Source organism: Mandrillus leucophaeus, unplaced genomic scaffold, assembly GCF_000951045.1.
Source record: "Mandrillus leucophaeus isolate KB7577 unplaced genomic scaffold, Mleu.le_1.0 Scaffold212, whole genome shotgun sequence".
In the NCBI taxonomy this organism is placed as follows: domain Eukaryota; kingdom Metazoa; phylum Chordata; class Mammalia; order Primates; family Cercopithecidae; genus Mandrillus; species Mandrillus leucophaeus.
The window spans coordinates 623836-634639 of record NW_012102166.1 but is presented as its reverse complement, the minus strand read 5'-3'; the positions used below and the strand labels follow the sequence as shown (position 1 = coordinate 634639).

Sequence of the window (10804 nt, the reverse complement as noted above, 5' to 3'; positions counted from 1 at the left end):
AGAAGCACTTCCTTCCGTCCAGACGGTTATTGAACTTCCGTTTTCCAGGCACTGCCGAGGACACGGCAGGGGAATGGCCTGGGCAGCCGTTGGATTGGAGAAGTGGCCCCAAAGCCCACGTATCAGTTCGATGGTGCCTGCGTCTCCCCCAGAGCCCACTCACGTTTCAGTTTTGCTCCTCTTCCTCTGCGCAGCTTCTGTGTGGGCACTTGGAAGTGGTTCACGTAGTACCTAGTGGCCATTTGGGGCCACTGAGAGCCCTGCCTTGCCCCTGCCTGAGAGTCAAGTGAGTCGGCAAGCACAAGGCCAGGAGCCAGAGCTGGGGCCACTGCCCCTGGCAGGGCCTGGCCTTGCACTTTATCCCCCGCTGCAGGGTCCCGGCCCAGCTAGGACCGGCTGGCTGAATCCTTGCCCCCTATGCTTACTTGGCTCTGTGGGGTCCCTGGAACCAGGCAACTCCCACGGGATCTCCATGTCCACTTCTCTGGTCTTAGCCACCACCTCCTCTCTCCCAGACCACCGGAAGAACCTCCCACGCTGTCCTTTGCTTCTACTCTCACTTCCCGTCCCCCTAGTCAGTGCTCAACTCAGCACCCAGCATGGTCCTGGTGGCATGAATGTGTCACCTCCCAGCTCAAAGCCCGCTTCTCACGGGGCTGCCGTGTCCCTCAGAGTCGGGCCCCCAGCCTGCCCTCCCCCTGCCCTGTTTTTCTGCGGGGCTCCTGCACCGTCCCCCCATCATGCACTCGACTCTGGCCACGTGCCATGGAAGAGGCTGCCCTAGAGCCTTCAGATTTTGCTACCTTCTGCCTGGGGAGCCCTACTCCCGACTGCCATGGGACCTGCTCCCTCACTTCCTGCGGCTTTTTAAGCCAGGGTCCTCTCCGAGAGAGAAGCAAGCCTTCCCTGCGTCACACCTCATCGCCATTCCTTGTTTTATTTTTTCCTTTCCACTTACTGACATACATATTTTGCTGATTTTTCTTCTTTACTGAAACTAGAATATAAAACTTCTTCTCCTGAAACTAGAATATAAGCTATATGATGGCCGGACTCAGTGGTTCACGCCTGTAATCCCAGCACTTTGGGAGGCCAAGGCGGGAGGATCACTTGAGGTCAGGAGTTTGAGAACAGCCTGGCCAACATGGTGAAGCCCCGTCTCTTCTAAAAATACAAAAAATTAGCTGGGTGTGGTGGCAGATGCCTGTAATCCCAGCTATTCAGGAGGCTGAGGCAGAAGGATCATTTGAACCCTGGAGGCAGAGGTTGCCGTGAGCCGAGATCGTGCCACTGCACTCCAGCCCTGGGCAACAAGAGCGAAATTCCATCTGAAAAAAATAAAAAGGCTATAGGGCTACATGAGGGCAAGAATTTTGGCCTCAGTGTGGCCCCAGTGCCTAGAGCAGTGTCCAGCACACAGTAGGCAGCCAGTGGTGACCAGTGTTGACAGGATGGATGGAGACAGGCGAGTGAGTGAAGGGACTGGCAAGTGTGCTGCTGGCTCTCTGTATGTGTGTGAGTCAGCGTGTGTGTGGGCAGGGCATGGAACCGTCCTTGGCATGAAGGAGGGACAAAGGCAGAGAGCCAGGCTGCAGCAGCTGCCCCCCTCCTGGCAGCCCCCTGGCTCGGCCACCGACTGCGGCTCAGCCGCTTCCCGGGCCACTGTGCAGTAGCATCTTCTTGGCATCCTCTCTGCGGCCGGAAGGTGGGAAGGATGGCACAGCATCCTCCATGGCGTTGCTGCCGTAGTGAGAAGGTATTTTCTTTTTTTTTTTTTTGAAACGGAGTCTCGCTCTGTCGCCCAGGCTGGAGTGCAGTGGCCGGATCTCAGCTCACTGCAAGCTCCGCCTCCCGGGTTTATGCCATTCTCCTGCCTCAGCCTCCCGAGTAGCTGGGACTGCAGGCGCCCGCCACCTCGCCCGGCTAGTTTTTTTGTATTTTTTAGTAGAGACGGGGTTTCACTGTGTTAGCCAGGATGGTCTCGATCTCCTGACCTTGTGATCTGCCCGTCTCGGCCTCCCAGAGTGCTGGGATTACAGGCGTGAGCCACCGCGCCCGGCCGGCCGAGAAGGTATTTTCTAATGGACTCCTACTTCCAGCCCTGGCCCTCCCCACTCTTTCAGCCTGGCCTTGTGGCCCCTTCATGGACCGGTCCCGGCCCCCCTCCTCACGCACCAGCGGCACCCAGCTCCTCACTGTTCCGGGACTTTGCCGCCAGCCCCCGTGTTCTCATCCCCGCCATGCCATGCTGTGCTGATTGAAATTAGACCCACGCTGCGGCCCCCTTGGCAGCTGCTCTCGGGGAATCGGAGGAGAGGTGGCGTGTCTGGGAGCCTGGGGCCTGTGCTCCTCACACCGCCATGTCCTCCTCAGATCCTGGTGAAGTCCATGCTGAGGAAGCGCTCCTTTGGGAACCCGTTTGAGCCCCAAGCACGGAGGGAAGAGCGATCCATGTCTGCTCCAGGAAACCTACTGGTGTAAGTACTAGTGGGCCGAGGCCTGCCGGGTGCTCCCTAGAGTCAGGTGGGGAGGCCTGAGGCCCATCCTCCCACTCTCACTGTCGTTGGGCCGAGGCCAGAGACTGGGGACTTCGCCAGGTCTTGGAGTTGGCCCCATTTGCATCTCTGTCCCCGAGGTTAGTCAGGGCGAGAAGGGACCTTTTGGGCCCAGCCCTTGCTTCATTCCTGGGGCCAGCATCCCTCACATACACGCTTCCAGGGATGAGGAGCTCACGCAACCCCTCCATGGGACAGGAAGACCCTTCTTCCATCAAGCTTGATGTCACTCTCCGACTGGGTCCAGCCCCTCTGGGGCTTCAAATCTGTGGCCTCCTCAGCCCTTGGCAGCCTGGCAGAGGTTTGCAGACGGGCTGATGTCGGCTCCCTGTAGGAGGCTGGCGGGCTGTAGAGGAGGGGTGCTGGCCCCTCTGCCTGGCCCTGGGGACTGTTGGCTGCTCTCCCGAGTGGCCCAGGCTGCCTGCAGCCATTGCTGGGGCTGTGCGCCCAGTCAGCGCTTTGTGAGTGCTTGTCCAGTGAGTAAGCAGGGACAGGCTGGCCAGTGGACCACGGGAGAGGAACCCGCATTTGCCGAGGGCTCCCCACAGTAAGCCATGCCTGTGGATTCGCCACTTCCTAGGAGGGTCCAGAAAAGCCACCCCTCAAACCCGTGCCCCTCATCCTCAGCAGTTCCACCTTCTTCCACTGTAATAAAAGCCAGTCTGGGATGCTGATAAGGCCTGCTGGAGTTTGTACACAAACCTGCAGAGAGAAAACGGTCGGGGTCCTGAACCACAGCATGGTCCTGGAACAGCCACTGCCTTCCTCTGGCCCCGGAGGGAAGCTTCAGGGAAGGGGCTGGCGGGGCTCTGTGTGGAAGGCGCACTCCCCTTGGCACTCCCAGCGCCAGGCGCTGTCCGGGTGCATTGGCTTTGCACTGTCCCCAGGCCTGTCCGGGACCACCATGTTGGTGTCCTGTGAGGTCTCCCTTTCGTAAGAGGGCCCTTCAGAAGAGTCGGGTCCCCTGGTAGTGGATGAGCTGACATCTGCTCCCTGCTGGAGGTGCTTGCACCCAGGGAGAGTCACATAATGAGGTGTGGGGCCTGGAAAAGGCCTGGAGATCCCAACTGCAGTTTTTCTATCATCTCTTCAGTGAGGCAGTTGCGGTTGGGGGAGGATTCTCTGAATTCATCTAGGAGTATAGGCCCCTGACGTGGAAATTGTGCTTAGTGCGTGTGTAGCGAGGGGACGTATATAATTTGACATCCAAATGGGGGCACTTTTGAGAGTGAAAGGGGAAGCCATTCATAATTATGCCAGCACGGTGGCTCATGCCTGTAATCCCAGCACTTTGGGAGACCAAAGCAGGATTGCTTGAGCCCAGGAGTTCAAGACCAGCCTGGGCAACGTAGCAAGACCCCATCTCTACCAAAAAAAAAATTAAAAATTAGCCGGACGTGATGGTGGACGCCTGTAGTCCTAGATACTCAGGAGGCTGAGGTGGGAGGATTGCTTGAGTCTGGGAGGTGGAGGTTGCAGTGAGCCAAGATTGCACCACCGTACTCCAGCCCGGGTGACAGAGCCAGACCCTGTCTAAAATATGTATATATATATTTATAATAATTATGCCAGGACAACAGGTGGAATCAGGACTGTGTCCAGCAAACCTGGACACCTGGTCCCTCTGACTCAGAGCCTACGGTCCAGCACCCTCTAGTGGTGGGATAAGCCAGACACAGGATAAAGACAGTACCTAGGTTGTACCTGGCAAACAGAGTGACAAGACTGGGCTTAATACTTTCCAGCTATAAAATTATAGAATTCTGTGACCCAAGTTTAGTTTGGCGGTAGAGCTTTTTTTTTTTCAGTAGAGATGGAATCTTGCCATGTTGCCCAGGCTGGACTTGAACTCCTGGCTTTAAGCGATTTGTCCACCTCGGCCTCCCAAAGTGCTGGGATTACATGCATGAGCCACCATACCCTGTCTCTAGGTCTAACTTTGAAAGTAGATTTTACCTCATTATCAAGTCCCAATATTTATCCTTGACAGACTGGTGTTTTTGTTTGTTTGTTTGTTTTCAGACGGAGTTTCGCTTTTGTTGCCCAGGCTGGAGGGCAATGGCGTAATCTCGGCTCACTGAAACCCCTGCCTACTGCATTCAAGCAATTCTCCTGCCTCAGCCTCCCAAATAGCTGGGATTACAGGTGCACACACCACCACACCGGCTAATTTTTCTGTTTTTATTAGACACGGGATTTCACCATGTTGGCCAGGCTGGTCTTGAACTCCTGACCTCAGGTAATCTGCCCACCTCAGCCTCCCAAAGTGCTGGGATTATAGGTGTGAGCCACTGTGCCCGGCCATAAACTGTTTTGTATACTTTGGGATAATTGTAGAAACTCTGTAGTAGAGTTCAGTGGGGTTTTGGTCCTTTTTAAAGATATCAAAACCCATTTACTCATTTTGGGAGGAAAATTAGACACATAAATCTGTTGAATATGTAACGGAATCCTAAGACTGATAGATGGACTCTGCCCTGTGAACAAGGCAAAGAAAAAAGCAAAATGAAAGCCCCTCTGCCCAGATCTGCTGGGGGCTGACTGAAGTCCACACAGAAGGCCCTCAGGCCGGGCACCGTGGCTCACGCCTGTAACCCCAACGCTTTAGGAGGCTCAGGTGGATGGATCACTTGAGCCCAGGAGTTTGAGACCAGCCTGGACAACATGGTGAAACCCTGTTTTTATAGAGATAAAAAAATCAGGCTGCCGGGCACGGTGGCTCAAGCCTGTAATCCCGGCACTTTGGGAAGCCGAGGCAGGCAGATCATGAGGTCAGGAGATCGAGACCATCCTGGCTAACACGGTGAAACCCCGTCTCTACTAAAAAATACAAAAAACTAGCCGGGCAAGGTGGCAGGCGCCTGTAGTCCCAGCTACTCGGGAGGCTGAGGCAGGAGAATGGTGTGAACCCAGGACACGGAGCTTGCAGTGAGCCGAGATCCGGCCACTGCACTCCAGCCTGGGTGGCAGAGCGAGACTCCGTCTCAAAAAAAAAAATTAGGCTGGGCGCGGTGGCTCATGCCTATCATCTCAGCACTTTGGGAAGCCGAGGCGGGCGGATCACGAGGTCAGGAGATCAAGACCATCCTGGCTAACATGGTGAAACCCCGTCTCTACTAAAAAAATACAAAAATTAGCCGGGCGAGGTGGCGGGCGCCTGTAGTCCCAGCTACTCGGGAGGCTGAGGCAGGAGAATGGCGTGAACCGGAGAGGTAGAGCTTGCAGTGAGCTGAGATCCCGCCACTGCACTCCAGCCTGGGTGGCAGAGCGAGACTCTGTCTCAAAAAAAAAAGGAAAATTAGCTGGGTGTAGTGGCATGTGCCTGTAGTCTCACCTACTCAGGAGGCTGAGGTGGGAAGATCGCTTGAGCCTGGGAGGCAGAGGTTGCAATGAGCCGAGATCACGCCGCTGCACTCCAGCCTGCACGACAGAGCAAGACCCTGTCTCAAAACAACAACAAAACTACACACACAAAGAGAAGGCCCTTGACCAGGCTGATAGTCAGAGGATGTAGGGAAGTCAGCTGGGTCAGACTGTGAGACGCTCCAGAGGCCGTGCTGGGAGGTTTAGACCTCATCTCTGGTCAATGGGGGGCCACGGAGGCATTGTGGGCTGAGGCTGGGGGCTGGGAGACCGCCAAGGAGCAATTGCTGTGATGTAGAGAGGCCAGAGGGAGGCCAAGCTTGGGGCAGTGGGTGAAGGGGGCTTTGAGAGATTCTGGGATTCAAATTCCTGTGTGTGTGAGGGAGAGTATCCCCCTGAGGGTATATTCTGACCCTGAGGTCCCTCTGTCCCTGGTGTCCCCTGAACAGGAAAGAAGGGTGTGGCGAAGGGGGCAAGAGCCCAGAGCTCCCCGGCGTCCAGGAAGACGAGGCTGCATCCTGAGCCCCTGCATGCACCCAGGGCCACCCGGCAGCATACTCATCCCGCGCCTCCAGAGGCCCACCGCCCTCATGCAACAGCCGCCCCCGCGGGCAGGGGGCTGGGGACTGCAGCCCCGCTCCCGCCCCTCCCCCATCGTGCTGCATGACCTCCACGCACGCACGTCCAGGGACAGGACTGGAATGTATGTCATTTGGGGTCTTGGGGGCAGGGCTCCCACGAGGCCATCCTCCTCTTCCTGGCCCTTCTTGGCCTGACCCATTCTGTGGGGAAACCAGGTGCCCATGGAGCCTCAGAAACGCCACCTGGCTGGTTGGCATGGCCCAGGGCAGGAGCAGAGGCAGGAGACCAAGATGGCAGGTGGAGGCCTGGCTTACTGCAACTGAAGAGACCTCGTGCTGGGGCCGGGCAGGCCTGGCTCAGCTGCCACAGGCGTATGGTGGAGAGGGGGGTACCCTGCCCACCTTGGGGTGGTGGCACCAGAGCTCTTGTCTACTCAAATGCTGGTGTGCGGGCTCGGACCCCTCACTGGGGAGAGGGCCAGTGTTGGAGAATTCTGATTCCTTTTTTGTTGTCTTTTACTTTTGTTTTTAACCTGGGGGTTCAGGGGAGAGGCCCTGCCTGGGAACATCTCACGAGCTTTCCTACAGCTTCGGTGGTTCCCAGCACACCCCACCATTATTTGGCAGCCGAGCGGACGGAGCTAACTTTCCTGGACTGTGTTTCGCGTTCAGCGTTATCTGGAAGGTGGGCTGAACGGAATCAAGCTCTGAGCAGAGGCCTGGAGCGGAAGCACCACATCGTCCCTGCCCATCTCACTCCCTGCTTTGATGGCTCCCCAGAGCTGAGGCTGGAGAAGACACCAGGGCTGACTTTGACCGAGGGCCACGGACGCGCCAGGCCTGTGGCCCTGCACATGCTGAAATAACTGGAACCCAGCCTCTCATCCTACACTGGCGTACCCATCTGGCCCCAAGAGCTGCACTCACATTCCTACAATGAAGGACAAACCGTCCAGGTTGGAGGGATCACGAGACACAGAACCTGGAGGGCTGTGCACACCGGCAGGTGGCCTCTGTGGCAGCTGCCTCACCCAGAGGACATCAGCAGTCAGCCTGCTCAGAGCGGGGGTGCTGGAGCGCGTCCAGACACAACTCTTCCGAAGCAGCCTTCACCTTCTCTCTGGGATCGGTGTCCGGCTGGCCGGCCTGGCGTTGGCTGACCAAATGCTCGTAGAGGTTGACCCCTACAGGGAAATCACACAGGACGCAGACCTGCCCTGGAAACATGGATGGACGAGGGATTTTGGCCACAGATGTGGGTTTCCTGTTGGAGGAGGGCTTGTTTGGAGAAGGGAGGCTGGCTGGGGGAGAAACCCGGATCCCGCTGCATCTCCGCGCCTGTGGGTGCATGTCGCGCCTCCACGCGCACACGCGTGCGCCTGGCCATCTGCTGCACACAGCTCACTCGTATGTCCTGCACTGGTACACGCATCTGTAATACAGTTTCTACGTCTATTTAAGGCTATAGGAGCCGAATGTGCCCCGTTGTCAATGGGTCCACGTTTCTCCCCGGCTCCTCTGTGCTAAGGCAGAGTGTGGCCCGGGGCTTAAGAAGTTATTCCGTACTGTTTTTAAGAACACTTTTATAGAGTTAGTGGAAGGCAAGTGAAGAGCCAATCACTGATCCCCAAGTGTGTCTTGAGCATCTCTGAGCGTCTGGTCTGGGGGGACCACGTCGATCAGACCCACCCTTGGAAAGCTCTGGGGTGGACCCAGTTGGGATGCTCACCCCGTCACTGAGGGTTTTGGTTGGCGTCGTCGTTTTTGAATGTAGCACAAGCGATGAGCAAACTCTATAAGAGTGTTTTAAAAATTAACTTCCCAGGAAGTGAGTTACAAACAATAAAAGCCCTTTCTTGAGTTAAAAAAAAAAAAAAAAAAAAAAAGGCTTGTGTGTACATTTTCTGCATCTGGATACATGTTCTTTCTTTCTCAGCAGCTAGAACAGCTGGCTTTGTAGAATTTTCTGGAAGCGCCTGAGGCACCCTAAGTCCCTGAGCAGGACAGTGGTGAGAGGTGCTCTCGGGGGAGGGAGGGAGAGGGAAGGGCTGGCTCAGGAGGTGACGGGGCTGCAATCCAGGGTACAGCTGAGGCTCCTGGGTGGGTCCGTGGCCACTCCTTGGGAAGAACTGCCTGTTTCACAGGGGCTCAGGAGGCCAAGGTCTGGTCCAGGTAGGAGCCATATCCGCTTCTCTTGGGGCAGAGGTCCCTATGGTGTCACGGGAGTGCCTGTGACACCAGCCCAGTGACCTCCCATCCCCACTTAGCCTTGGACACTGGTACAGACTTTTAGGACCCCGCACCTCTGTTCCCATGGTACAGCCCTCCAGGGCAGTGACGGAAAGAGTCATCATTGAGATCACACAGGCCTGAGCTTGAATCCAAGCTTTGCTACTTAAACAGTGTGTGACCTTTGACAAGTCATTGGAGGAGCCTCAGTTCCCTTATTGGTATAATGGGAATACTCCCGTGGGGTATTTTGTTTGTTTGGGTTTTTTTGAGACTTGCTCTGTCGCCCAGGCTGGAGTACAATGGCACGATCTCGGCTCACTACAACCTCCGCCTCCTGGGGTTCAAGCGATTCTCCTGCCTCAGCCTCCCGAGTAGCTGGGACTACAGGCACCCGCCATCACGCCCCGGCTAATTTTTTTTATTTTTAGTAGAGACGGGGTTTCACCATGTTGGCCATGCTGGTCTTGAACTCCCGACCTCAGGTGATCCTCCCGCCTCGGCCTCCCAAAGTGCTGGGATTACAGGCGTGAGCCACCACGCCCACCTCCCATGGGGTTTGAATGCAAAAAATGCAAACTTTTTCTTCTGCTCTCACAGCACAGCAGTGGACACAGAAGACTTCTGAGACCAACTGTGTGGGTGCCCCCCTCCCGCATATCCCTTCTGCGGCAGACACCAGCCGGGTGTCTTCTAACTCAATTCTCACACTGTCTACTCGGAAGCAGTATCAGATCCCACAGGCTGACGCAAGCCCACAAGACAGTCCCTCAGTCAGACACCAGTCACAAGTCCAAGCCTCTGGAGTTTCTGTCCCACCGGCTTCGAGTTGGGGTTTCCACAACCCTCTCTTTGGGTTTGATTGTCCACTCAAGGGATGCCAGTAGGATGTGGCCAGGATGGAAAGAAGCAGACGGACATGAGGGATATGCGGGACGCCAGAGTGACAAGACCATGCGTGGAATGGCCATGCGGGTGGGAGAGGAAGGGGTTGGGGGTCCCCCAAGCTTCCAGGCAGAAGCTCCCCAGACACCAAGACCAGTAAGCCCATCTTGTTCTCATTTCTTCCCCCGCTACTGGAGCCCCTCAAAGGCAGCCCTCTCCATCTCTTGCCTCCTTATTGGTCTCCTAGCCTTGGTCCTTGGCCCGCTGGTCCATGCCCTCCCTGGCTGCCCGAGTCATCTTTCTGAGCACCCACGTGACCATGCCCCTCTCAGAACCCTGCCATGGTCCCCATGGTGCTCGGCCTGGTGCTCAAGGCCCCGCCAGCCCCTCTGGATGCCCTCCCCGCTCCTGTCCCACCCTCTTGCCTTGCTCCCATTGCTCTTCAGGCCCACCCATTCCTGCGGGACATTGCCTCCTCTCAGTCGCTGCCTCTGCTTGTCAAGGTGGACCCCGCCCTCCAAGGTCTATTCAGCAGCTGGAAAAATCCCTCGGTGGGTTCATCGAAATGGTCACCAGATTGATGCAGAATTGCAGCGCGGGAGGGCACCTGCTAAACTTCTCACTCGGTCCCCACCAGAGTCCAGGAGGGACCGTGCCTAAGGCACTGAAGCATTCACAGGAATGAGATTCTCTGTGCCCTCAGGCACTCCCGCTTCTTTAAGGCAATCTGTGCCAATATCCATCTACCTCCCTGCGAAACACACCCCAAAGCTGAGAAAGGGCTCCCCACTGCAGTTGGCCTGCTCCCTCCACCCCAACCCCCAACTCCCCATTCAGTTCAAAGGGGCAGTTCTGGAATCTCCGAGGGAGTTTTTAAAAAATCCTCATGCCTAGGTCCCACCTTCAGAGATTCTGGTTCAAATGGTCAAGGATGTAGTCTGGGTGTCAGGATTTTTTAAAAAAATATATTTTATATTTAAAAAATTATTTTAGCAGTTTTAGGTTTTAGAAAAATTGAGCAGAAGATACAGACAGGGCTGGGAGTGGTGGCTCATGCCTGTAATCCCAGCACTTCAGAAGGCTGAGGCAGCTGGATCACCTGAGGTCAGGAATTCGAGACCAGCCTGGCCAACATGGTGAAACCCCGTCTCTACTAAAAATACAAAAATTAGCCAGGCGTGGTGGCAGGCA

General features: G+C 56.0%; 2 protein-coding genes across 3 annotated transcripts in view; both read left to right on the top strand.

The window, feature by feature from the left end:
* The window catches only part of CAMKK1 (calcium/calmodulin-dependent protein kinase kinase 1, alpha), a 30510-nt gene extending 22143 nt beyond the window's left edge, over nt 1-8367 (top strand). The window contains exons 15-16 of one of the 2 annotated variants that reach the window (XM_011980408.1): nt 2374-2477; nt 6368-8367. In XM_011980408.1, coding sequence (XP_011835798.1) covers nt 2374-2477; nt 6368-6440 — 177 coding nt within the window. In that variant the 3' untranslated portion in view covers nt 6441-8367. Of the gene's footprint in view, nt 1-2373; nt 3228-6367 lie in introns of those variants that run through there. The other variant, XM_011980407.1, reaches the window with a different exon arrangement.
* Nucleotides 8368-9691: 1324 nt separating this feature from the next.
* Nucleotides 9692-10804, top strand: part of LOC105539978 (chromosome unknown open reading frame, human C17orf85) — a 45647-nt gene continuing 44534 nt past the window's right edge. Inside the window, exons 1-3 of the mRNA XM_011980455.1 lie at nt 9692-9769; nt 9861-9926; nt 10060-10164. Of these exons, the coding sequence (XP_011835845.1) occupies nt 9692-9769; nt 9861-9926; nt 10060-10164 (249 nt within the window). The remainder of the gene's footprint in view (nt 9770-9860; nt 9927-10059; nt 10165-10804) is intronic.